This window comes from Rhinatrema bivittatum, chromosome 8 (genome assembly GCF_901001135.1).
Source record: "Rhinatrema bivittatum chromosome 8, aRhiBiv1.1, whole genome shotgun sequence".
NCBI classification, from domain to species: domain Eukaryota; kingdom Metazoa; phylum Chordata; class Amphibia; order Gymnophiona; family Rhinatrematidae; genus Rhinatrema; species Rhinatrema bivittatum.
The window spans coordinates 261,461,731-261,489,297 of NC_042622.1; the positions used below are offsets into that span (position 1 = coordinate 261,461,731).

The 27,567-nt window shown below is 50.5% G+C and overlaps 1 protein-coding gene across 2 annotated transcripts; it reads right to left on the reverse strand.

Annotated features, from left to right (window-relative positions):
* Positions 1-9,465: 9,465 nt before the first annotated feature.
* Positions 9,466-16,942, reverse strand: PPP1R14B (protein phosphatase 1 regulatory inhibitor subunit 14B). 2 transcript variants are annotated; one of them, XM_029614781.1, is made up of 4 exons: positions 16,449-16,942; positions 11,971-12,057; positions 10,836-10,868; positions 9,466-9,995 (listed from the first exon to the last, which is right to left on the reverse strand). In XM_029614781.1, exons 1-4 carry the CDS (start codon positions 16,653-16,655, stop codon positions 9,927-9,929), a joined length of 396 nt encoding a protein of 131 aa, XP_029470641.1. In that variant the 5' UTR covers positions 16,656-16,942; the 3' UTR covers positions 9,466-9,926. The 2 variants fall into 2 exon arrangements, with proteins under 2 accessions (XP_029470641.1, XP_029470642.1); XM_029614782.1 differs by having other exon boundaries at positions 11,971-12,054; positions 16,449-16,938.
* Positions 16,943-27,567: the final 10,625 nt, after the last annotated feature.

Sequence of the window (27,567 nt, forward strand, 5' to 3'; positions counted from 1 at the left end):
CCCAGGAAGCTGCTTGACCACGAAGCGAATGAGCCTTGATGCCCTCTGGAGGCGAACGACCAGCACCAATGTACGCTGAAGAAATAGCTTCCTTTAGCCATCGAACAATAGAGGCTTTCGAAGCTTTGTGTCCTCTGTTGGGCCCGCTGCAAAGTACAAAGAGGTGGTCCGACAAATAGAAATCATTAGTAACCTCCAAATATCGAATGAGGATGTGCTTGAGAACGAGTCAAAGTTCTCTGGACTCTTCGTCCGGAAAAGATGGAAGTTCCACCAACTGGTTCAAATGAAAAGCGGAAACCACCTTAGGCAGAAAAGATGGTACTGTGGTCAAGGAGACACCTGAATCTATGAAAGGGAAAGCAGGTACAAACAAACAATTGAACAACAAACACATAACCAAAATCAATGTGTGCAATTTTAATCAGAATAAGTTTCATTCTTTTAAAGCTCAGCAAAAGGATGAAAGTACAATGATAAAGGTATTCTAGTAACCTAAACTGTTAAAATGTAAACTGGAAATGACTCATTACACTTACCAATTAATATCATTTACAAACTATGTTACCAACCCTAAAATGGCACCTATGTAAATTAAGATACGTTAGCCTCTTTTATGTGCCTTAATGTAAACCGTTGTGACGGTCCCCACCAAACGACGGTATAGAAAAATGCTAAATAAATAAAATAAATAAACAAACAGAGGTAGGGCTCCCTACATAACAGAGCTTGGATTTCTGAGATCCTTCAAGCCGAACAGATAGACACCAGGAAAACCCGTCTTGAGAGTGAGATCTTTGAGGGTTGCTCTTGCCAGCGGCTCGAAAGGTGGGGCGCACAGGCTCCTGAGGACCAAATTTAGGCTCCAAGATGGACACAAGCTGAACGGGTGGTTTGATGTGCTTTGCTCCATGCAAGAACCGTACTATGTCAGGATGAGAAGAAAGAGGAGCTCCGTCCAGGTGATGCACAAGGGAACCGAGGGCCGCCACCTGAACTCTCAGAGAATTAGAGGCCAAACCTCTCTCTAGACCTCGTTGTAAGAAGGAAAGAACATTGGCTACCGAAGCACGACGTGGAGGATTATGCATAGAGACACACCAGGCCTCAAATACTTTCCAGACGTGGACATATGTGATGGATGTAGAAATTTTCCTGGCCTTGAGGAGAGTGGAAATAATGGCCTCTGGATAACCTAGTCGTGTCAGCCTGCGCCTCTCAAAAGCCAGGCCGCAAGACAGAAGCGATCTGCCCGGTCGAAAAATACCGGTCCCTGACGTAGGAGGTTCGGCAGATGTCCCAGGCAAAGAGGACCTTTCACTGCCATGTTGATCAAGTCCGCAAATCATAGCCTTCGAGGCCATTCCGGCTCCACAAGGATTACTGGCCCTTGGTGGATTTCTAGTCTCCGAAGCACCTTTTCCACCAGAAGCCATGGGGGGGAATACATAGAGTAGCAGTTTCCGCGGCCATGGGAGGACCAGAGCATCCACTCCTTCCGCGCCGTGCTCTCTTCTGTGACTGAAAAATCATGGAGATTTTGCTGAGTGGCCATTAGATCTAGATGGGGGGGGGGGGTGTCCCCCATCTGCGGAAGAGAAGCTGCACCGTCTGTAGGACAGTTCCCACTCCCCTGGATCCAAGCGTTGACAGCTTAGGAGAGGCTTTGACTCGTATACAGATTATGTAGTTGTTCTATTGGATATATCAGCAGCGTTCGACACGTTAGATCATAAATTACTCTTGTCCGCTCTACAACTTATAGGAATTAAATCAACAGTCATGAGTTGGTTCAGTAGCTTCCTTTCTAATCGTACTTGTCAAATTACTATGGGTACTTTTTCTTCCCAAAAATATGCCCAGACAACTGGTGTCCCTCAGGGCTCTTCGTTGTCCCCAATATTGTTTAATATTTATCTTTTGCCTTTGTGTCAAATTCTGTCAGCATTAAATGTACAATTCAAACTGTATGCTGATGATATTCAGTTATTCGTCCCTTACAAGTCTTCCTGGGCTGACACCTTTTCCCTGATCCAAGTCTATATTAACACAATTGAACAATGGATGGCACACAATCGTCTAAAACTCAATAAAAAGAAAACGGAAATATTATGTTTGAGTTTTATAACCAACCCCTCTAACGCACCACCTACTAGTTTAGTAGTTGGCAAAGAAACCATTCAAGTTACCAAACTTGCACGTAATCTCGGTGTGTGGGTAGACACTAATCTATCCTTAAAACAACACATCTCAAAAGTGGTGAAAACCTCATTTTTTAAACTACATGTTCTCAAACGATTACGCCCCCTTTTATTTCCTCATGATTATCGTTCTGTGCTTCAAGCATTAATTTTATCTGGTCTAGACTATTGTAACGGCCTATACTTGGGATTGCCAGATTCCTCCATTAGACCGTTACAATTGATATTGAATTCAGCAGCTAGACTCCTCACCGGTACCCCACTAAAGCAACATATCTCACCAATTCTGTACAAATTACATTGGCTTCCAGTTAAATACAGGATTCAATATAAAATCATTATGTTAATTCACTCTCTCTTGAATAACATTGAATCTACTTGGATGTGTTTCACGTTACATTTTTACAGACCTCAACGAGAACTGAGATCTATGGGGAAGAATCTGCTAGAAATTCCCTCAGTGAAAAACGCGGCATTAAGCATGACTAGGAATAGAGCGTTCTCGGTTGCTGGCCCCATAATGTGGAACTCACTGCCAGACCCACTTAGGTTGATAAATAATCGTAAGGATTTTAAGAAGGCGTTAAAAACCTATCTTTTTCAGGAAGCGTTCAAAGATGTAGAAGTTCCTTAATAGAAAGTATAAGACAAATCAAGTGTGTTTACATAGCTTACTTTACTTTTCCTGCTTTTAATTTTTTAATGAAAATTGGCCACTCTCTCTCTCTTAATCATTTTTATTTTTATTGATAATGTAACCATGATGTATTTTTATTCATACTTAGTTATTTTAAGTTTTATTTAGTACAAATTATTTTTAACCTTTAATAATTTAAGGTTTGTATTACTGTAAACCGCTTTGATCGGTAAATTTTACTGGAAAACGGTATATAAATTTGTTTAAATAAATAAATAAATAAGTCTGCTTGAACATTGTCCACTCCCGCTATGTGGGATGCCACTAGCCTGGGGAGGTGGAGCTCCGCCCATGCCATCAACTTGTCCGCCTCCCGGGATACATGACTGCTCCTTGTTCCCACTTGACGGTTGACGTATGCTGCTGTCGTCGGTTTGTCGGAGACTATGCGCACCGCTCGCCCCTGGACTAAGGGGAGGAAATGCTTCAACGTCAGCCGGACCGCTCTAGTCTCCAGACGATTAATCAGCTATGATACCTTCATGGGCATCCATCGACCTTGAGTTGACTGCATCTAGCATACTGCTCCCCAGCCGGAGAGACTGGCGACCATGGTGACGATCACCCACTGTGGCATCTCTAAGTCCACTCCCCAAAACAAGTGATCCAAACTAAGCCACCAAAACTGAATGCCCCTGGCCGAGTTCGTCAGTGGGAGGGGTGCTTGGAACTCCCGCGACACTGGCTTCCAACGAGAGAGTAATGCACTCTGTAAAGGAGGCATATGTGTGAAGGCCCAAGGAACTAAATCTATAGTTGAAGCCATAGAGCCCAGCACTTGGAGGTAGTCCCATGCAGTGGGGGAGCAGAAGACCGCTGAAGCACTGAACCTGAGTGAGCAGAGATTGCGCCCGGACCAGACGAAGGAATACTTTGCCCAGCATAGTATTGAAGTGGGCTCCTAGAAAGTCTAGTGTCTGCGAGGGAATAAGACTGCTTTCTTGGCAAGATTGACAACCCATCCCAGAGAGCGGAGGAAATGGAGGACTCTGTTGACTGCCCGCTGGCTCAGATCCCTGGACTTCGCTCAGATGAGCCAGTTGTCCAGGTAAGGATGCACTAGGATCCCCTCCTTCCGTAGTGCCGTTGCTACGACAACCATCACCTTGGTGAATGTGCGCGGAGCGGTTGCCAGCCCGAAGGGCAGGGCCTGAAATTGAAAATGCTGGCCGAGGATCTTGAAGCGAAGTGCTGATGGGCTTGGAATATTGGGATGTGGAGATAGCTTCCTTGGATTTGACGGAGGCCTAAGAACTCCCCTTCTGTACCGCCGCTATCACGGAGCTCAATGTTTCCGTCCGGAAATGTGGAACTTTGAGGGCCCTGTTGATCTTGAGATCGAGTATTGGGCGAAAGGACCCTTCCTTTTTGGGGACAACGAAGTAGATGGAATAATGGCCTAATCCTTGTTCCGCTAAGGGCACCGGGAGAATGGCCCCTAAATTCAGGAGATGATCGAATGTCTGGCGAACTATTTCTTGTTTCTTCACTGGTCTGCACGGGGAGAATACAAACCTGTTTCTTAGGGGCCGAGCAAATTCTAAAGCGTAGCCGTGCTGTAGAATATCCAGGACCCATTAGTCTGAGGTGATCTTGACCCACTCCTCGTAGTAGAGGGACAGCCGGCCCCCTATCCTGAGGGTCGAAGAGTGGGCCGGCAATACTTCATTGGGAGGATTTGGAGGGAGCCCCTTGAGAGGAGTTATCCCTGGTTGGTCTTCGTCCCCCAAAAGGAATGGGACCAGGCCTGCGACCTGGAGGAGGATGGCTTTTGTGAAACTGGTCTTGCCTGCCGAAAACAACGTTGACCCCGAAAATGGGTATGAGTAGAGCTGAATGTCCTGGAGCTCCGAGGTAACTGGGTAACTTGTGGACCTTATTCTCCCCCAGAGACTTGATGAGCTGGTCCAGCTCCTCGCCGAATGGCAACTTTCCTTTGAAAAGCAAAGAACCCAGTTGAGACTTGGAGGAAGAATCCGCCAACCAGTTGCGAAGCCAGAGCAGGCATCTAGCAGAGACTGTGGACAGCATGGATCTGGCTAACACCCAGAGTAGGTCATACAGAGCATGCGCTCCATACTCTATTACCGCTTCCAATCGATCCGCTTGCTGCGCCTCCCCTGGAGGTAACTCCTGGGTGCTGAGCAGCTGTTGTACCCATCTGTGTCCTGCTCTTTGCATGAGAGAGCTACAGACCACTGCTCCCATGCCCAAAGTGGACACCTCAAAGACTCTCTTCAAGTAGACTTTGAGTTTACAGTCTTGCATGTCCCGTAGCACAGCGCCTCCAGTGACCGCGGACACAGATGAATCAACTTTAGGGACCTTGAGGAAATCCAAGGACTCTTCAGGGAGCGGATATAACTTATCCATCGCTCTGCCGACCCTCAGAGAGGCTTCCGGAGCATCCCACTCCCTGGACAACAACTGGAGAAGCATGGGATGGAAAGGAAAAGTCTTCACAGGTGGGCGGAGGCCCGCCAGGACGGGATCACCCTTTTTAGCCGAAGTAGTGGCCCCTGCAGCATCTTGTGGGGTTAATATCCAATTCAGCAAGAACATGGGGGACAAGAGGATTTAATTCATCCCTCTGAAAAAGTCTCAAGACCCAGGGGTCATCCCCTTCCATTTGCACAGATGGAGAGGGGTCATCCAGGTCTAGATTGGGAGTAGGATTCCTGATGAGGAGGTGGAGTAGGAGTGAGGGGTTGGGCAACCACCCGGACACAGGAGGAGTCCTGCGGGATCCCTGGTGTAGGGTGCTCCTGGGGGGCCTCTGCTGTTGCAGCCCCCAGTGGAACCCCTGGTCCTGACCCCTGGGAGACTCCTGGCCCTTGAGGGAGTGACATGGTGTCCCCAGTCCCATCCAGTCTGATCACCTTGGGGGGGGGGGGGGAGGGGGGGGGGGGCTGAGGCTGGGTCCTGTTGCTGTCTTGCTAAGTAAGCATCATGGAGTAGCAGAATAAACTCCGTAGAAAAAGGCCCAGGAGGAAGAGCAGGAGGAGGAACTATAGGAAATGGCCCTGAGGGTAAATCCGTATCAGGGAGCAGAGCAGGGGTGAGTATCGGCGGTGAGGATGAAGAGCCGAAGTCTGCAGCCGAATCAGGCAATTCAGCATCCAAAATGGCCACCATTCCCGCGTTGGACGGGAACAGGGCCGACCTCCCCGAAGGCGCATGTGCTCCAGCGCGCGAAGCAGAACGCCAGGCTGGCCTCGAGGGACCATCCCTGCCGGGGAGGCACCTCGCACATAGGCCGTCCCGGGAGAGTCGAGATCCGGGCTCTCCGCAGGCACAACATGGCGTCGGACGCGGCATCGGGGAGAAAACAGAGCCGGCACAGAAATTACTCCCCGGAGACTGTCAGCCAGTAGCTTGCCAGGTAAAACAACGACCACGCTGCTATAAAGTCGACACAAACAGAGGAATGGCGCCTCTCTGTGAAAGCTGCCCTGAGGAAAAAGGCCTCTCAGGGCAGCATGTCGTTGTAAGGAGGTGGGGGGAGAAGTTGGACCACCAACGTGCACCCCTTTATAGGGATGTGAATCGTTTTTTGACGATTTAAAATATCGTCCGATATATTTTAAATCGTCAAAAACCGTTAGGGCCACGATACAATACCAATTCCCCCGATTTATCGTCATAAAATCGTAAATCGGGGGAAGGGGGAGGACAGGAAAACCGGCACACTAAAACCCCCTAAAACCCACCCCCGACCCTTTAAATTAAATCCCCCACCCTCCCGAACCCCCCCCAAATGCCTTAAATTACCCTGGGGTAGAGCGGCGGTCCGAAACGGCCTCCTGCTATTGAATCGCGTCGTCTTCAGCCGGCGCCATTTTGCAAAATGGCCGCCGCAAAATGGCGGCGGCCATAGACCAACACAATTCGACTGCTGAGGTCGTTCCGGACCCCCGCTGGACTTTTGGCAAGTCTTGCGGGGGGACCCTCGCTGAACGACCTCCTGCAGTCGATCTCCTGCCGGCGCCATTATCCGTACGGAAAACGATTCGCGGCAGGAAATCGCTCACGGACCCCCGCTGGACTCCCAGGAACTTTTGGCCAGCTTGGGGGGGCCTCCTGACCCCCACAAGACTTGCCAAAAGTCCAGCGGGGGTCCGGAACGACCTCCAGCAGTCGAATCGTGTTGGTCTATGGCCGCCGCCATTTTGCGGCGGCCATTTTGCAAAATGGCGCCGGCTGAAGACGACGCGATTCAATAGCAGGAGGCCGTTTCGGACCGCCGCTCTACCCCAGGGTAATTTAAGGCATTTGGGGGGGGGGGATTTAATTTAAAGGGTCGGGGGTGGGTTTTAGGGGGTTTTAGTGTGCCGGTTTTCCTGCCCTCCCCCTTCCCCCGATTTAGCTACGGACCGCCGCTGGACCCCAGGGTAATTTAAAGCATTTGGGGGGGGTTCGGGAGGGTGGGGGATTTAATTTAAAGGGTCGGGGGTGGGTTTTAGGGGGTTTTAGTGTGCCGGCTCACGATTTTAACGATACTTTACACACCCAAACGGCAACAATACGATTCCCTCCCCCTCCCAGCCGAAATCGATCGTTAAGACGATTGAGGACACGATTCACATCTCTACCCCTTTAGAAAGCAGTTAAGTAAGAGGATTCCTGTGGAAACAAAATTACACAGAACTTATCCCACAAGTGATACAGACATAGACAAAAATATGAATTCTGTCACTACCAAACGTTCTGTCTGCAAGTTTCATGAAAGACTGAATTCTAAGCACAAAAAGGCAAGATCTTTCAATGCTCCTTTTTTTTTTTAATTTTTTCAAAATTGATTCATCCAAATAAAAAAGATAATAGAAAATTCTATCAGAGATTACTGGGGAACCGCAGGTGCCACTTTCATCTGCTGGGGTCAGAGAAATACTGAAGGGACGCGGAGGGCGCTCCAACCTATTAGGGGCCGCCCTTACAGTTTTTGCTCTGACTCCATCTGCTGGAAGGGGGGACATAACCCACTGTCTGGACTGATCCGGGTACGTACAGGGAACTTATGAAGCTTTTCCCAAACAAACTACAGGTCTTGAGTGTGGAGTCCCTCTACTTGGGCTCCATCCATAGTCGGGGCAATTTGGAAAGTTTTATGCCTCTGATCAGATTGGAATTGCCCTGCTGCCAGGACAGGGGATGTTTGAGCAGCTGCATGGTATGTAGATTGTGAATGGCTTGCAGACAGTGGGATCCGCGGGTCCATTGGGCTCTTCTCATATGGAGACGTGCTAAGGGAATAACATGGACTCTTGATACCATGAGGCCCGGCAACTCAGAGTCCCATGCTAATGCCTCCTGACTCCAACTGCAGATATCAATGCAATAGTCCTCTGTTCTGGAAGGAAGGCTCTTGCTCGAGTCCTATTTAGCAGCACTCCCATAAACTCCAATTGAAATGATGGGCTCAAGTGGGGGTGAAGTTGATGACAATCCCTAGTAACGCCAACACGCAGATGGTTTTGCACACCGATTCTGTGGCACCCGCCTGAGCTGTGCTCTTGACCAGCCACTCATCCCGTCAGGGGGAACGCATGCAGCCACACCCTGCTTAGATGTACTGCTACCTCAGCGAGAGATCTGGTGCAGACACATGGAGGAAGAAAGTCAATTCCTCTGCTTTCGAGACGCCTCCAGCTCTGTAGCTGTACCCCCAGGAACACCTGGGGAGAAGACTCAGATGCTGCCCTTTCTGCAGGCAAGGCCTCAGAGAGGAGAGTGCTTATCTACTGGGGCCTGGAGCCCAAGACATTCCTGTGCATCAGTAAAGCTGGAGGTCACCATCGGTGCAGCCGCCATCAACAGATGCCCAACCTCTGCCCCTCCAGCTGATCCAGATGCTCTCATCTACCCAGCCCATACCCTCTTATCTAACCCCCTCCAGCCCTTTTCGCATCCCCCAATTGATCTTCTGTCATATAGAACAGAACCAGCCACGGGCCCAAACCCAGAGGCACTCCACTAATCTCGTTTCTCTCAGAGTGAATTCCACTAGGTGCTGGATTCTGGCTTTGTGTGTCTCTCGTAACTGCAAGATTTTCTGCCCGTGCATTTTACCCCTGCCATGCAACAATCCTGCTGTTCCAGTACTGACCCCCCCCCCCCCCCCACACACACACACAGCTCTGCCAATGCACCTCATTCCTCATCTACAGCACCCCTGCCTGATCCAGTACTAAAATACAACTCCGCACCCCACAAAGCTCTGCCAATGCACTCACTACCCCTTCTCTATTCCCATATTGAACTCTGCACACGCTGCTCTGACCATACACCTCACCCACCCCTGCCACGCAGCACTCCCTGGTACTAAGACACAACCTCCATCTCGCTTCCTGCCTGCAGCACCCCAGCTAGTCCAGTACTGAGGCCTACGCACAGCTCGGCCAATGCCCCTACATCTTCTATCCACAGCTGTAAAAAAAAAAAAAAAAAAAAGTTATGTACATCACTTACATTTTTTATTCACAAGGCCCAGATCAAGACCCTGCCACTAGGAAGGATCCCACTACAGCCTAAACAGATGCTTTCTTATTTAAGGAAACCACACCCCTCTGCCTTTTATTATTTTTTTTTATTTAGAAACACCACCAAAATAATCCAGTTACTATATATATATATATATATATATAAAAAAGTTTGGTAGAATTAAAAAAAGAGCTAGATTGAGAAGGAAGATGGGGATTGGTGAAACAGGGCCAGTGTTCTCACAGGGCTAAAATGCGAGCTAGCACTCTCGCTATAGAGGGAGCCAGCAGGTCCGAGGTACTCCTTGGTCAGCACGTGTTTGATCTCTAACCCCAGTATTGGAAGGTTAGGAGGAACAAGCCAGTATGGAAGAAAGCTCCGCTCCTCCGACCCCCTTCCCCCCCCCCCCCCCCATGTCCACCAACACGTTTGCTCTCCGGTCTTGCCACGATCCACGATTGCCAGTGCCGACACGTCTCACACCACCTCTGGGTAAGCCCTACCCCTACTGGCTAGCAGTCCGGCTTGTCTCCATCCCTGTCCCGCTGTCACTTCTTCTGTGGAGTGCTCAGTTTCTGCATCCCACGGATTTTGTCTAAAAGGTCTTTCACAAAGGCCTGGAGGAAGGAAAAAGAACGGAGAGGATTAATGCACCTCGGTCCTGCCTCGCCCCCCCCGCCGCCCCTTCGTCACGCATGCGCCGCGCGCCTCTGCCAGTGCCGCTCAGTCCTGGCCCTGCAGCATCCCTTGCTATTCCAGTACCGGGAGACCCACAGATGAAGCTCCGACAGTGATCCTCACTCCTACCTTGCACTACACCCTGCTATTCAAGTACCGAGATCCCCGCCCCTTCCCTCCCTCTCCACACAGCTCCGCCAATCGCCTTACTCCTTGCAGCCTTCCCCTCCAGTTCTGAGTCTCGCCATTGCCGAGGCCCTTGGAACACCCTTCCCAGATGTTCATCGCCAGCCAGGCGAGCGGGGCCCGTCCGTGAAGTGGGGGGGGGGGGGGGAGGAGGGGCCACCACCCCTGGGCCCTGCGCTGCCATCGGTATCCTTATTCCCAAACACTATAATCTCAGCACGCCGGGACCCCCGCGCGGCCCTCTCAAAGTCAGACCCACAGGCAAGACTCTTAGGTCCTGCAAGACGGTGCGGCAAACTCCTCCTTACACAGCTGGAGCACATCCTGCCTGACAGGGCAGGGCCAGGGCCGTGACTCAGGGAAATAAAAAAAAGCAGCCCTCCCAACCCACAGGTGCCGGCAGTGGGCTAGTGAGAAATTGCTGAAACACACAGGAAGAGGAGGCGGGCGGGGGCGTGATGAGGAGGAGGAGGAGGAGGAGAACGTGTACCGTCCTGTGGGCACCTTTGCTAACTGGAAATAATGTTCTGCTTCCGGCAGGGCCCTGGCAGTCTCCACACGTTTCACACCGGCCGAGGAAGAGAATTCCTTACCTCTGTGGGTTTGTAACAGTCGACCAGCAGCTCCTAGGGAAAGGCAAAAATACCCAGAGAAAATGAGCTGAAGGGGGAGAATCCAGAGCCCCCCTCCCCGTACCCCCCACCCTCCTCTGGGGGGAAAAGGAAGCTTGCATGCAGCAAGCCGGTCTTCAGGGGCCAGCCAGCACCTGCTTCCCTGCCCCGAGGGCTTCCAGAGAGGAGGGAGAGGCCGGCACACCCACTTACAGGGAAACAGGAGTGAGAGAAGCCTTCCCATCCGCCCCGAGCATCGAAGAATCTCAGAATTAAATTAAACATAAAGCAAGGTTTCTGGTGTTTGGTGGTTATAAACATGAAAAAGAAATGTGCTTATTTCTTTTTCATGTTTTCTGTTTTGTAAGATACATTATTTGAGGATTTTGACTTTAAGCTAAAATCTAAAACAGCTCCCCTGGAAAAAAACAACCCAAAAACCCATACACATGGCTGATTTTAACTCTCCCTCATCCACTGCTAATTCTGAGCAACTGGACTTGCTCTCCCATTCCTGCCACCCTGGCTCCTCTCCCCTCCCTCCACTGGCTCCTTGCAGACATTGGTGTCCAGCTTCTCTGCCCAGCCGTTCAAGGGGGGGGGGGGGGGGGGGAAGCATGGGTACCCCTGCTGCTCAAACTCGCAGAGCTGCCCAGGGCCACCTGGAAAACAGCGGCAGCCGAAACTGCAAGCAAAGCGGTCAGACAGCGGCCTTGGCGAGGTCCTGATGGAGGGAGGAAGGTGTTCACTGGTGAAATACAGAAGTTATTTTATGGCATCAGGGTGTTTCATCTGTGTTTATTTCTCTACAAAAAGAAAAAACAGAAGCACTACATCTAAAGGGGAGAGGCTGACTTGGCAGGGTTTCTGTATGTATTAGTGACACAGAGTGATTCATTCTGTGGTCTGTAAACTTCCGAGTCTATCATTATGGTGAAAGCTCAGAGTATCACGGCTGCGCTTTTCCAGGGGATGAAAGGCAGCAGCTCAGGGTTATGTCACCCTATATACTGCCTTCTGCACTGTGCCACGTGTGCCACACCCATGCCGGGTCACTCACAGCAAGAAGACACCTGCGCCGGCCACGTGATGTCACCCATGGCAGGCCTGCACTCACCTTGACGCGTGCGTCCCTCTCCTCGTCGCTCTCCATGTCCAGTAACTCGTCCACGTCGATCTCCAGCTCCGGGATCTCTTCCTCCTGCTGACAGGAAGGGAAAGGTTTCACCAAGCTTCTGGGCACCACGGTGAGGATGCAGACCCCACCCCCACGCCCCCCCCCCATATGCAACCCTCTGATGTCCCCATCCCCCTCCCAGCACACACACGCGTGCGCGCCGCCTTGGGATGCCTCCGCGCAGCGAGTTCTGCTGGTGCTCAGCCTCGTCTCCTAGGGACGGTTTCCTACCTGGGGAGCCCCTCACAGGCAAGCAGTTCAGATCCAAGGGACTTCCTCGTCCTGACGACTCGTCCACGCGTCGCCAGGGAGAGAAAAGAATTACAAAAAAAAAAAAGGTCCAGGGAGGGCATGAAGGCCCGGCTCGGGTTCTGGCCCGGTCACAGGATATGACGGGATGCTGGCTCTTAGCCTTATCAGGGCTTCCTCAATACGTAATGAGTTTTAGTGACTAACACAGAGAGCAGAAGGCTGGAATTACTGCCAATGGCTGCTGAATCTCTACTACTACTACTACTTACCACTTCTAGCTCTTACTGCATAAATCTTTCTGGCTCGCCTCTGAGCTGGAGGAAGGGGCAGGCAGCTCTCATCTCCCCTCCCCCCCCCCCTCTCTCTTCCTGCCACAGGAAATTGCTACTGGGCCAGCAACTCTTTCCAGGCCAGTGCCCCCTGCCTTCAGCTGATCTTCACCTCCATCGCTGGGGGAGGGGGACAGTCGTTGCAGGCCACCAGTGCCTCCTGACTCTTCCAACCAAATACACAAAAAAAGCAAATGGGCGTCTGAAACCAGAGAGCAGCGGCGATGCTCACACCACTGGAATTCAAAGCAGGAACACAACAACTTCTCCCTCCAGGTTCCCCTCTCCCACCCCTTGGGGGGAGGGGAGGGTGTGGCCTGTGGCTGAGTTCTAATCCCCGGCTGGGTCTGGCTCTGTCTATGACCTTGGAGTGAGTCCACGTTACCTTCCTGTACCCCGGGGCTCCGGGTGTACTCCCGGGGTGAGGGGGGGGTCTCTCTATCTCTTCAGCATTCCTGGCTTTGACCTTGGTTTCCCCTTTGCGCTGGAGCTGCTTGATAATTACTGTTTGTAAAAAGCACTTAAAGCGCAGAGGGCCCCTATGCAGCAGAAAAAAAAAATAAATAAAGAATTGTTTTTATAAATAATTTGTAGCTTCCTCCTGTTACTGCGGCCGGGCAGGCCCGGTGCAGTGCCCTGCCAGCACACACAGCAGGCCGGGGTGAGGTTTCACCCCGGCCTGCCTCCTTGTCGCCACCCCCCCCCCCCCCCCCAGAGACGAGAGAGGGCTGAAACCAAGCTTGCAATGGTTATCTTTCCCATTAACCTTATCCCAGAGTCCTTTCCAGCCAAAAGAAAAACCCAAGAAAGAAAGAAATCCCCGATACCCTATCCTTCACCGGCCTCCCAGTCTCAGAATGAAGGGGGGCCCCCCCCCCCATTTCTCCCAGGGCTCCATGCTACCTCCCTCCACGCTTCACCCCCTCCCTATATTACTCCAGCTGGGATAATCCAAAAAAAAAAATAAATGCTGTGAAACATCCCAGGGCACCAGAGCCCAAGCAACTGAAAGAGGGCGCAGGGGCACATCTGTACTGCCAGTGGCCCCCTGGCCTTATTCTTGGTTCCCTTTCCTGTTTTGTCCAAAGAGAGTTTGGGGGGGGACGGGGACTGCTCATTATGGATTCCTCTGCCTGCTGTTCAGCTGTTTGTGATGGGAACAGGACACCTCCCTTCTCTTGCCTGATGTCACCAGTGATGTCAGAACAGGACAAGCTCCCTTCTCTTGCCTGATGTCACCAGTGATGTCAGAACAGGACACGCTCCCTTCTCTTGCCTGATGTCACCAGTGATGTCAGAACAGGACACGCTCCCTTCTCTTGCCTGATGTCACCAGTGATGTCAGAACAGGACAAGCTCCCTTCTCTTGCCTGATGTCACAACAGGACACGCTCCCTTCTCTTGCCTGATGTCACCAGTGATGTCAGAACAGGACAAGCTCCCTTCTCTTGCCTGATGTCACCAGTGATGTCAGAACAGGACAAGCTCCCTTCTCTTGCCTGATGTCACCAGTGATGTCAGAACAGGACAAGCTCCCTTCTCTTGCCTGATCTCCCCAGTGATGTCAGAACAGGACAAGCTCCCTTCTCTTGCCTGATGTCACCAGTGATGTCAGAACAGGACAAGCTCCCTTCTCTTGCCTGATCTCCTCAGTGATGTCAGAACAGGACAAGCTCCCTTCTCTTGCCTGATGTCACCAGTGATGTCAGAACAGGACAAGCTCCCTTCTCTTGCCTGATGTCACCAGTGATGTCAGAACAGGACAAGCTCCCTTCTCTTGCCTGATGTCACCAGTGATGTCAGAACAGGACAAGCTCCCTTCTCTTGCCTGATGTCACCAGTGATGTCAGAATCCTGCCTCTTGTTACCTCACAGGCACTTCTAACCAGCCTTCTCCCCACAACTGACCTCGCTATCACCCTACTGCCTCATCATCCGCATTTGGCGCTTGGGGTGGGAGCGAGTGACTTGGTTTTTTGGAATAGTTAAGAAATCTTTGCATGGCCATTCATTTGCACAAAGGGCGATCTCTTACAAGTGCGGAAACTTTTACGGCAGGCGGGCAGGCAAGCTGGGAGAGATCTTCGCAGTGTGGATGGGGTCAGGTGAGCTTTTTCTGCCTCAGCCACTATATTATTATAGATTTCTAATCTGCTTCATTACCCTGCCAACTGTGGGCACACTGGAGCCCAGTAACTTAACAAACCTCACTTTCCCTCCCCCCAAACCCTCTGGGCTGAAAGGTTGAACAGACCTGTATCTGATTTTTGAATAAGTTCTATGAGGCTCCAATAGCCATTGCCCAAAACCTCTGCCAGCACTGTAAAACAGCTCTTATCAGGACTGGGACAGCAACATTTTAATATCCTGTATGTTATTCTTGCAAGTGGGGGGGGGGGGGGGGAAGGAAATATTAGAGGTTACCAAAAGATTTCTTATTTAAGGTGGAGAGATGAGGTTCAGTGGTCAGAAGCAGGAACTTTACAAAAAAAAATGGAGGGAGTTCAAACCCCAGCTCTGCCAGTGGCTCTGTGCCACCATGGGCAAAACACAATGTAGCTGAGATTTTTCAGTCATAACCGATGTCATTTACATATCAGATACCAGCACTATCCGTGCCTTCTTCTCTGCCCCCTATACAAGCTAGCATGCAGTCCCTCCTCCCCTCATGCCTGATTTAACAGATCAGGGCAAGCGGCTGCTGCTAGCTGAGGAGGAATACCACAGGGCAGACTTAAGGAACCAGACCAGCAGAAAAGAGCAGGTATTATTGCCTCTGCATGTGTACGGCTAAGGCCATATGCGATCAGCCACTGCTTTCCGCCCTAGCTGGGATCTGAGCAGGGCTGGGGGGGGGGGGGGGGGGAGCGGTGCATGGCCCAGTCTGCACTTACTGTCTGACTTACACACGTGGAGGCTGCACCAGCGGCAGTCAGGGACTCCGGGCCTCTTGTATGGCCTGAGAGAAGTGAGTGTGTGGGAAGGGGTAGAAATGGTGAATACCCCCTCCCCCCCTCTCTTACAAACTTGTTGGCAGATTTAAAAAAAAAAAAAAAAAAAAATCCTCTCAAGCAGGAAGTGACTTCTGGTCAGTCTTCTGCTTTCCTTTTGAACTTTCCATCGCTGCAGCAAGAGGGGGATGGTATTGTTTGGGAGGGGGTGGTATAGCTTTAGTAAGGTTTTTTTTTTCGGGTGGGGGAGTTGGGGTTGAAGGGAGGGGTGGTAATATGCATGAGCACAGAGGCACTGACACTGAGGGGGGGGTCTGAACTGGCATTATTAAAAAATATGTGAGCCGCTCCGGGTTCCAGGATGTCTGATTTTTTTTTTGGGGGGGGGGGGGTGATGTATCAGAGCTTGGGGCTCTCACAAAAGTGAGGGGATCTTAATCTTGGGGGTCTCTGAGATTGCGAGGGGGGGGCCACAGGAATGGAAGCGCAAGTCACAGCACAGGGCATAAGGGGGGGTATCTCCTCTCATCTTGTAGGTAAGGATGATAGTGGGTGCTCCAGTACCAGGGAAAAGTGGGGGGAGGGTCATTTACAGATGAGAGAGGGGGGTCTCCTAGTAACACATGGGAGCTTCTCAATAACAAAAAATAGGGGAGGCTAGGTAAAGAATGGAGAGGTGGATCTCAGTCACAGAGATGGGGGGAGTCAGTAAAAAAATAACAGCTGGGGAGGGGGACTCGCTCGGTAACTGAGCCTGGGGAGGAAGAGACAGGGAGTCCCCCCGTAATAGAGCTGGGAGGAAGGGGTCTCGGCGAAAGATGGAGGGAGCTCCTGGGAACACATGGCGGGGGTCTCTTCAGTTACAGGGCTGGGGAGGGGCTCCCACCTGACAGTCGTAGAGGAGCACCAGCTGCCCCAGGATCCACTCCTCCAGGTTGAGTCTCTTGCGCAGCTCCTTGCGGTCATACTTGACGGTCACTTTGCCCTGGCGCCGTACGGGGCCCTCGTCGGGCTCCTCCCCGGGACCCCCCGGGCTCTCGAAGTAGACGCGGGGCGAGTGCGCCCCACTCTCCGGGCTGCCGAGAGCGGCCATGGGACGGGGCCCCAGCGCTCGGCTTCCTCCTCCGCCGTCTCTCTCTGCCCTTCAGCCGATCCCTCTCTCTCTTTGTCCTAGAGCTGCTCTGGCTCCGGGCTTTCCTGGCTTCAAGCAGCCGCTCCTTGTCTCGCTTAATCTTTCTTTTCCCTCCCCGGGCTGTTTCCTTCTTCTGTAGCCGATCTCTTTATCCGAGCTGTCGGTCTCCCTGCCCCTTTCCCGGCCAACCCTTCCGTGCTCTCGCCCTCTCTCTCTTGCTCCCTTTGTCCCGGTGTCTCGTCTCGTGTTCCCTGGGCCCCGCCCACTCTGTCTCTCCGCCTCGGCCCCGCCCACTCTGTCTCTCCACCTGCCTGGCGCGGAGTCACGCGAAGCCGCCCCGGCCAAGGGAAGAGGGGGAAACGCGGGAGCTGCCCCGCTATATCGGAGGCACTCAGCTGCCCCGGTCCCACTCCTTCCCGACCCTGTCGCCTGCCACTACCCCGCCCGTATCTTGCACCCTCATCTGCAACTGCCCCATCTCCTCCCAGCATTCTCACCTTCTCCTCCCCCACTCCTCCCAGCACTCTCACCTTCTCCTCCCCCACTCCTCCCAGCACTCTCACCTTCTACTCCCCCCAGCACTCTCACCTTCTCCTCCCCCACTCCTCCCAGCACTCTCACCTTCTACTCCCCCCAGCACTCTCACCTTCTCCTCCCAGCACTCTCACCTTCTCCTCCCCCACGCCTCCCAGCACTCTCACCTTCTCCTCCCCCACTCCCCCCAGCACTCTCACCTTCTCCTCCCCCACGCCTCCCAGCACTCTCACCTTCTCCTCCCCCACTCCCCCAGCACTCTCACCTTCTCCTCCCCCACGCCTCCCAGCACTCTCACCTTCTCCTCCCCCACTCCCCCCAGCACTCTCACCTTCTCCTCCCCCACGCCTCCCAGCACTCTCACCTTCTCCTCCCAGCACTCTCACTTCTACTCCCCCACTCCTCCCAGCACTCTCACCTTCTCCTCCCCCACTCCTCCCAGCACTCTCACTTCTACTCCCCCACTCCTCCCAGCACTCTCACTTTCTCCTCCCCCATTCCTCCCAGCACTCTCACCTTCTCCTCCCCCACTCCCCCCAGCACTCTCACCTTCTACTCCCCCACTCCTCCCAGCACTCTCACCTTCTCCTCCCCCACTCCTCCCAGCACTCTCACTTCTCCTCCCCCACTCCCCCCAGCACTCTCACTTCTCCTCCCCCACTCCCCCCAGCACTCTCACTTCTCCTCCCCCACTCCTCCCAGCACTCTCACCTTCTCCTCCCCCACGCCTCCCAGCACTCTCACCTTCTCCTCCCCCACTCCCCCCAGCACTCTCACCTTCTACTCCCCCACTCCTCCCAGCACTCTCACCTTCTCCTCCCCCACTCCTCCCAGCACTCTCACTTCTACTCCCCCACTCCTCCCAGCACTCTCACCTTCTCCTCCCCCACTCCCCCCAGCACTCTCACTTCTCCTCCCCCACTCCCCCCAGCACTCTCACTTCTCCTCCCCCACTCCTCCCAGCACTCTCACTTCTCCTCCCCCACTCCTCCCAGCACTCTCACCTTCTACTCCCCCCAGCACTCTCACCTTCTTCTCCCCCACTCCTCCCAGCACTCTCACTTCTCCTCCCCCACTCCTCCCAGCACTCTCACCTTCTACTCCCCCAGCACTCTCACCTTCTCCTCCCCCACTCCTCCCAGCACTCTCACTTCTACTCCCCCACTCCTCCCAGCACTCTCACCTTCTACTCCCCCCAGCACTCTCACCTTCTCCTCCCCCACTCCTCCCAGCACTCTCACTTCTACTCCCCCACTCCTCCCAGCACTCTCACCTTCTCCTCCCCCACTCCCCCCCAGCACTCTCACCTTCTCCTCCCCCCAGCACTCTCACTTCTACTCCCCCACTCCTCCCAGCACTCTCACCTTCTCCTCCCCCACTCCTCCCAGCACTCTCACTTCTACTCCCCCACTCCTCCCAGCACTCTCACTTTCTCCTCCCCCATTCCTCCCAGCACTCTCACCTTCTACTCCCCCACTCCCCCCAGCACTCTCACTTCTACTCCCCCACTCTCCCCAGCACTCTCATTTGCCACTGCCCCACCCTTTCAACACAGTCTATCTTGCTACTGTCTCTCCCCATCCCTGACGGTCATTTACCGCTATCTAGCTCCCTTTTTCTCTCTCCCTCTCGTCTGTCCCCTTGACCCCTGAGTTCCTCTCCCTGTAGATAGAGGCTCTATTATTGCTTTGAAGTATACCGATTTAGGATTTGATCTTCCACAAGGAAAACAATCACCTCTGTATCTTTCCTAGGGTATCCTGTCAAAAGACCTTTGCTATATTATTGAACCCACGTCCTGCATGTTTTTGTGTAATCGTTGTGTAAATTACATTATTTCTGGGGGTGCATCATATTTTTGTATATATGTGTGTGCGTTACAATAACGCACACAAGGCACACCCTGAAATAAAGTATCTGGGTGTGTATTATGACTGTTACTGTATTTCTGGGGTGATGGGGGTGTTGTGATATTATACATCTCTGCATGTGTGGTAATGTCCTTGTGTTCCCGTATTTCCGAGGGGTGGTGGTTGTGTGTGATATTGTACATCTCTGTGTATGACATTATCCTTATGTTATTGTATTTCTGGGGGTCTCGTGTGTTTAATTATATAGTGTTAACTCACACCTTTTCATTGCAGCTCAAGGCGCGTTAAATTCAGGTTGGACACGCTACACTAATACCTGATGCAAAAAGGAGATTAGCATGTTCAAAATGTGCATCCAAACATACTCGTAGCTAACAGCACCCATTACATGTAAATGCATGTAAATGAGGCTATTAGCTATTACCCTCGATGCAAAAAAATCGCTGTGCACCTGACGCATACGTTTTTACATGCAAGAATGCACGCCAGCCCTAGAGCAGGCGTTAAGTCTTGACGCATGTCAAGGGCTCAAAAAAAAAAAGTAGAAATTACTGCTTTCCTGTGGATCCCAATACTAAGTAGGAGGAACTACAGGAAGCAGCATGGAAAAAAAAAATCTTGACTTTGCTCAGTTAGGAAAACAGACCCTCAATTTACGAGCGTCCGTTTTCCTAACCTGCACACAGCCACATCTCCTGGGCACCCGATGCTATGGACGCATTAGGGGGCAGATTTTAAAAGCCATACGCGCGTAAATCCAGGTGTAAATCCGGCCCTAGGGATGCACCATTTATCCCTAGCGTGTCCTTTTCAGCGCAGCACCTCATTTTCCTATTGCATTGGAGGCCCGGGAGGGGGGATGGGCACCCAGTTTGGACACACAGTTTGGTTTTTTTTTTTTACACTTGATATTGCATCAGCCCCCAAATTTGCACCTGAAGCAATGGACTGTGAAGGGAGTTGCCCAAAGTCACGAGGAATGGCAGTGGGATTTGAACGCTGGATTCTCTGGTTCTCAGCTCATTGCTCCAACCGCTAGGCTACTCCTCCACTCTTTGTGTTACTGTATATAACCAGTCCCCTGTTTGGCGCTTTATGCATCGCTAAGGGGCGAGTCCAGGTTCAGTTCTGGGCAGGAAGGAAGAATAATCTTCCGGTGCCACTGGCGTGTTTGTCCGGTCTTTACTCTCAACGCTCACACCGGAGGTAGAGGACCTGCAACAGGTGCCAGACAGTCCAGAGAAGGAGCAATGAAAGCAATAAGGCAACAAGGGTAAATAAATGGATTCACACCAATGTCCAGCCAAACAATTCAACTACTAAAAGGAGTAGGAAAACCAAGAAAAAAATACTCTCTGGAGTCTAAGAATGTGTTCAAGTAAAATAGTGTTTACTGTAACTTAAAAAGGATAATCTAGGCCACTATACTAAAAATCAAGAATAGCATCGAGAACAGAATAGCGATGGAGAGGATTGTTAATTGGTCCATCTTAGGCGTTACCTCCCTTCTCACTTCTCGTGCACCATTATCCGTGGAGAAAAACTGCTCCCCTTGCAATGTGGGAAAACTGGAATGGGGCTCCAGCATGAAGTCAATCAGCAAATAGAAGAAAATCCCCAAGCACAAAAACTGCAGAACAACTGTCCCCACGCACAGAATATCCAAGATTTAACTTGTCTTCAAACTGGAAAACCTCTATCTCACCGTCTCAACAGGGTACAGCCCTTGTATAAAACAAGTATCAAAACCTTCTCATCTTTGCTTCTCCAGGTTGCTCAGGCAACCGGATCCTTGCCCCAATCCTCTGGGATACTGGGGGGTAAGCCCTTCCCTTCACACTGGTCAAGTCAAAGACCAGAATATCTTTTATCCAAAGTCCTTCAAAATCAAAATGCAAAAGTGACAAGCAAAGGCCCATCCAAAAGGTCCTGTGAGACCCTGTAGAAAGCCCCAATCTCTACCCTCCTCCTTGTAGATCCTGAGGGGATACAAAAAGCTCTGCAAGCTCTGAAGGGATCGCCTCCTCTCCCTTTCCACTACTCGCTTCAATCCACTGCTTCCTTGAGCTTCTGGGGAACTCTCTATCTCCAGCCCTCTGCCCTCTCTCAGCTCCTCCTTCCCACTGAAGTTCTGAGCGCGCTCCTGAGAAATATATACCCCAGGTGCCAAACACCCAGAAAAGTAGGGAAATCATACAGGGAGGGGTCACAAATAGAAAAACCGCCTCCTACAGCTACTAAATATCCATTACAAGGGAAATCTCAGTGGCGGCTTGGACCCCCGTCACATGTATTTAGGGGGGGTTGTATATCTGGGTGTGTATTACGTGAGTGATGGTCTCCTTGGGTGTTACTGTATTTCAGAGGGAGGGACGTGGTATTGTATTTGGGTGTGAATTACGTGTGTGATGGTCTCCTTGGGTGTTACTGTATTTCAGAGGGAGGGACGTGGTATTGTATTTGGGTGTGTATTACGTGAGTGATGCTCTCCTTGGGAGTTACTGTATTTCAGAGGGAGGGACGTGGTATTGTATCTGGGTGTGTATTACGTGTGTGATGGTCTCCTTGGGTGTTACTGTATTTCAGAGGGAGGGACGTGGTATTGTATTTGGGTGTGTATTACGTGAGTGATGGTCTCCTTGGGTGTTACTGTATTTCAGAGGGAGGGACGTGGTATTGTATCTGGGTGTGTATTACGTGTGTGATGGTCTCCTTGGGTGTTACTGTATTTCAGAGGGAGGGACGTGGTATTGTATTTGGGTGTGTATTATGTGTGTGATGGTCTCCTTGGGTGTTACTGTATTTCAGAGGGAGGGACGTGGTATTGTATTTGGGTGTGTATTACGTGAGTGATGGTCTCCTTGGGTGTTACTGTATTTCAGAGGGAGGGACGTGGTATTGTATTTGGGTGTGTATTACGTGAGTGATGGTCTCCTTGGGTGTTACTGTATTTCAGAGGGAGGGACGTGGTATTGTATCTGGGTGTGTATTACGTGTGTGATGGGCTCCTTGGGTGTTACTGTATTTCAGAGGGAGGGACGTGGTATTGTATCTGGGTGTGTATTATCAGAGTGTCATCCCTCTAAACGGATGAGGTTTCTGCACATTTTATAATTACACACCAAAGGAGAAGTGACTTAGAATTCGGGCTTCTGATCCTCAGGGTTTATACATTGAAAATGTAGGGGTTTATTTCAGGTGATTAGGGGTTTATGGTGGGCACCAAAAATCGATGTCTAACAGTGTGTTTATGATGCAAAGGGTAATGTTTGGCATATTTTTAAGCGGATTCCATGTAATAAGGCATAAATCAATTTCTGTACAATTTTGTTGATGCCTTTATTATTTAAAAGTTAAGCTTGCAAAAATGTACTTCACACACGGATTATACCAAATCATTTACATTACATTTACATTAATTCAAGTGGTTGCTTTTATAAAATAGTCAAAATGAAGCAGCTAGGCTTTATGATATGGGTGTATGTGGCTGATGGGTGTGTGGGTGTGTTTGGCTTAGGGGGGGTGGCTGGTGGCAGGGGAGGCGCCTAAGGGTCTCGGGCTATGTGATTTCGGGGACTCCCTTACCCTCCCCATTGTACTGCCCCTTTCCATTCCACTCTGCACGTCTCTCCCCTTCCCCTTTTCATTCTTCTCCTCCTATTGCACTCTCCCTTTCTCCTTCCTTCTCTCCACTCACTTCTTGGGCTGACAGGGCTTATGCTCCCTTCTGGCCCAGTCTGATGACATCATCCAGCTGCTGCTTGCATGCTTCTTGGCTTGTAGCAGCTGGAGAACATCATTGGAGCACCTCAAGGTAGACCTATTTTTTTTTGCTTTCAGTTAAAACCAAAAGCCCAATTTTCTTTACGTCCTACAGACCAGTCCATCATACATGTGGGATACGTCCTTCAGCCAGCAGATGGAGACAGAGACAAAAATTCAAGAACTGACTTCACTCTGGTGCTGCTTCAGCTCCCCAATATGTCTCTGCCCCAGCAGATGTGCACAGATGTTGGCTGGTGCTGCAACAGTTACAGGCCGATATAGTACAGTGCGCTCCAGCGGAGCGCACTGTTAACCCACGATTGGACGCGCGTTTTTGACGCGCTAGCTTTACCCCTAGGACACTAGCACTAGGGACACTAGCGCTAGGGATGCGCTAGTGTCCCTAGCACCTCTTTTTGCCGCGGGACCTCATTTGAATACAGAATTGCGCGCACAGGTAGTGGCCTGTGCGCGCGCCGGGAGAGCAGGCGTTCGCTTGCTCTCCCGCGACTTTTACTGTATTGGCCAGTCAGATGGATACGTAGTAACTTGTTCCTGTGGTGTCTTCAGTCAAGGCTTCCAGGAAAGCAGGCAAAGAGTCTGAAGAATCCTGGTGGAAGTGTTCTCCCAGAGTAATATTGACCTCAGGCCCTCAGTTAAATCCAGACCTGTTCAGGCTGGTGTAAGGTTCCCTTTTCTCTACAGAGCGCGGGGGGAACTCAAAATGGAGCTGTTTTTCAATAAGGGGGCACAGAGGAGAAATGGGATCCAAGGCCCTAAGCGTGCATCGGCAGGTAAAAACAGCCTCCCAGGATATCCGGCAGACATTGCCGATTTCCCTGGTTGAGTGGGCTCCCAGGAGAGCAGGCAGAGAGCCTGATTTGTCCCTGGCAGGAGCAGGAACTGGAGAAGACACCCCATGCAAGGCAGAGGAAATCAGCAGGTCAGCTGATGGATGAGAAGATGTTGGAACGTTTTGCCGGGGCTATCAAACCCATTTAACTTTGTGAGCCACCTGCAGGGAAAGGCAGCAATGCTCAGTGATTGCAGTAACAAATTCTCAGCCTGCAGAAAGCCGGGCTGGGCTCAAATGCAGAGTAGTAGCAAGTTATAATCCTGAAACCCTGGCTGTGAATTACAAGTTCTAGTGCCCTTCTTACTCTAGCTGCTTGCCAGGACTTTAGAAGGGTCAGTATCGAGTCTCAAATAAAAAAATAAATAAAATAATGTGGGGGGTTTTCATATAGAGATATGTAGAGATATGTAGGTGGAAATATGTATGTGTGAATATCTTGTATATACTTATATATATCTATATATCTATACCTATATTTATATATTGTTATATATTTATTTAGAAAATGTTTAGGCTGCATTATTCTATGTGCTAAGCAGCTTCCAATAAAACATTCATATATACTCATATTAGGAAGGAATATGTTTATTAAGGCAAGCAAGCCAGATAATCCCCTCTCCATTTTTCCTCTGCAGGAAGGAGGCTGCCTAGAGAGGCTGGTAAAACCAATTTAAGCTGGAGATAGTGGCAGACAATTAGAAAAGCTGTCCCCCCCCCCCCCAAAAAAAAAATATCCAAAACTCCCAGATCAGGAGGAGGTAGGCTGGGCTCAAACAGTTCTCTAAGTAAGATCCCTGCTGCTTCAAGACCTCCTGTGGTAAGGTTAGCGTTCCTCAGTGGAGGCTGTGCAGAGGGTCTCTCACAGGTAGGGATCAGCGAGAAAGGGGAGGCTTGGACAGAGGGATCCGAACGGATCCACAGCTGGCGAGATGAGAAAAAGGGAAGACATGCAATGGGGAGTTTTCCATTTGGCGAGTGTCCCCATTTTACATAAGAACATAAGAACATAAGAACATGCCATACTGGGTCAGACCAAGGGTCCATCAAGCCCAGCATCCTGTTTCCAACAGTGGCCAATCCATGTTACCATTGCTAATGGTAGTGGCTATTCTCTAAGTGAACTTAATAGCAGGTAATGGACTTCTCCTCCAAGAACTTATCCAATCCTTTTTTAAACACAGCTATACTAACTGCACTAACCACATCCTCTGGCATTAAATTCCAGAGTTTAATTGTGCGTTGAGTTAAAAAGAACTTTCTCCGATTAGTTTTAAATGTGCCCCATGCTAACTTCATGGAGTGCCCCCTAGTCTTTCTACTATCCGAAAGAGTAAATAACCGATTCACATCTACCCGTTCTAGACCTCTCATGATTTTAAACACCTCTATCATATCCACCCTCAGTCGTCTCTTCTCCAAGCTGAAAAGTCCTAACCTCTTTAGTCTTTCCTCATAGGGGAGCTGTTCCATTCCCTTTATCATTTTGGTAGCCCTTCTCTGTACCTTCTCCATCGCAATTATATCTTTTTTGAGATGTGGTGACCAGAATTGTACACAGTATTCAAGGTGCAGTCTCACCATGGAGCTTAGAGACATTATGACATTTTCCGTTTTATTCACCATTCCCTTTCTTATAATTCCCAACATTCTGTTTGCTTTTTTGACTGCCGCAGCACACTGTACCGACGATTTCAATGTGTTATCCACTATGACACCTAGATCTCTTTCTTGGGTTGTAGCACTTAATATGGAACCCAACATTGTGTAATTATAGCATGGGTTATTTTTCCCTATATGCATCACCTTGCACTTATCCACATTACATTTCATCTGCCATTTGGATGCCCAATTTTCCAGTCTCACAAGGTCTTCCTGCAATTTATCACAATCTGCTTGTGATTTAACTACTCTGAACAATTTTGTGTCATCTGCAAATTTATTTACCTCACTCGTCGTATTTCTTTCCAGATCATTTATAAATATATTGAACAGTAAGGGTCCCAATACAGATCCCTGAGGCACTCCACTGTCCACTCCCTTCCACTGAGAAAATTGCCCATTTAATCCTACTCTCTGTTTCCTGTCTTTTAGCTAGTTTGCAATCCACGAAAGGATATCGCCACCTAGTCCATGACTTTTTACTTTTCCTAGAAGCCTCTCATGAGGAACTTTGTCAAACTCCTTCTGAAAATCCAAATACACTACATCTACCGGTTCACCTTTATCCACATGTTTATTAACTCCTTCAAAAAAGTGAAGCAGATTTGTGAGGCAAGACTTGCCCTGGGTAAAGCCACAGTTTTGTGCTGGTCTTTTCAAGTTCAAGAAGGACCACAGGGCATACGCAGGGCCCCGGTACTCCAGGTCAGAGGGATCAGTACAATCTAGGTTCTATGATAGTTTCTTTTGTTTTTTTCCCACTGTGAGAACTGTAGTATGGCCCGGTCCTTGTAGAGGGGGCTTTAGAAGAATCCCTGAAGTTCCATGCAAAGTCCCCTGATCCAGGTCATAGGTTTGAACCTCGCTATCTCTGTTAACAGGCAGATCCCTGCACTGCATGTAAGCAGAACGCTGCGTAATCAGAGTGCAGCTTAAAATGAAAGTCAGTCTTGTGTAAGACTCGTGTTCAAAGAATTTGTCTGCCTAGTAAAAGATTTTTTTGTTTCGTGGGGGCAGTTGTCATTCAGGTTATAATCCAGATTCATGGATGCACTTTCAGGGAGGCTCAGGGGCTCCCCTCTGGTTGTTGGAGCACCAATAAGGTGAAATCCCTCCCCTGTAGGTCTCAGGGATAAAAGGACTACAAAGGGGAGTTATTCGCAGATTCTGGGGCTTGCAGTTTTTAGAAGAAAAAAAAGGCAAGCTCAGGGTTGTAGATTTTATTACAGGTCTTTCAATGAAGTGGAGAAATTCTTTTATCCCGGGGCTCCTAAAATGAACGGCATGCCTGCCTATTTCCTCCAAGTTCTATGACCAGATATCGGTCAAACACTCGTGCCTGGATCCCTCGAGCCCAGCGAGACTCCTCTCTTGCGTTAGCTGGGATTTTGGATACTTGTGGAGCAAGAAGTAGTCAAATCCTCTCCTATACAGGGAGGGAAACTTGCCCCTCCTTTAAGCAGTCATCAGCCTAGTGGTAGACCACGAGGGTTACTTCAGCTGTGGCCTCCCCTATGGCCCCCAGCAGTGTCCTGGGACCTTATTGTAGTGTTGGCTCAGCTGTTGAAACCTCCATTTGAGCCGCTGTGCTCCTCGACGCTCACGTATTTGACCTGGAAGGTCATCTTCTTGGTGGCAATCACATCAGCGCGCAGGATCAGTGAGCTGCATGCCTTGGTTACTTATCTACCCTACACAAGGTTTTCCCATGACAGGGTGGTTCTGCGTACCCACCCTAAGTTCCTGCTGAAGGTGGTGATAGATTTCCATCTTAATCAGTCCATCGCCCTGCCTACTTTCTTCCCTAGGCCTCATTCCAACCAAAGGGAAAGGGCCCTGCACACACTCAATTGTAAGAGGGCGTTAGCTTTCTACCTAGACCAGACAGCAGGCCATAGGCAATCTTCCCAGCTCTGTGACTAAGCAGACACTTTCCACCAGGCTAGCAGACTGTATCTCCTTTTGCTATGACCAGGTGGGGGGGGGGGCACATCAAGGCTCATTCGGTTAGAGCCATGGCAACCTCAGTGGCTCACCTGCATGCAGTTCCAATGGGGGAGATCTGCAAGGCTGTGACATGGAGTTCTCTCCACACCTTCGCAGCTCATTATTGTCTGGACAGGGACAGCCGCCAAGACAGCAGGTTCGGCCAGTCTGTCCTCAGGAATCTCTTCCAGCTGTGAACCCA

Coding starts and splice junctions, on each gene's coding strand:
- PPP1R14B (XM_029614781.1), bottom strand. CDS start 16,655: ATGGCCGCTCTCGGCAGCCCGGAGAGTGGGGCGCACTCGCCCCGCGTC. Junction 12,058..16,448: donor TGCTCCTCTACGACTGTCAG/GTGGGAGCCCCT, acceptor CCTTCCTGTCAG/CAGGAGGAAGAGATCCCGGA. Junction 10,869..11,970: donor AGAGGGACGCACGCGTCAAG/GTGAGTGCAGGC, acceptor GCCTTTCCCTAG/GAGCTGCTGGTCGACTGTTA.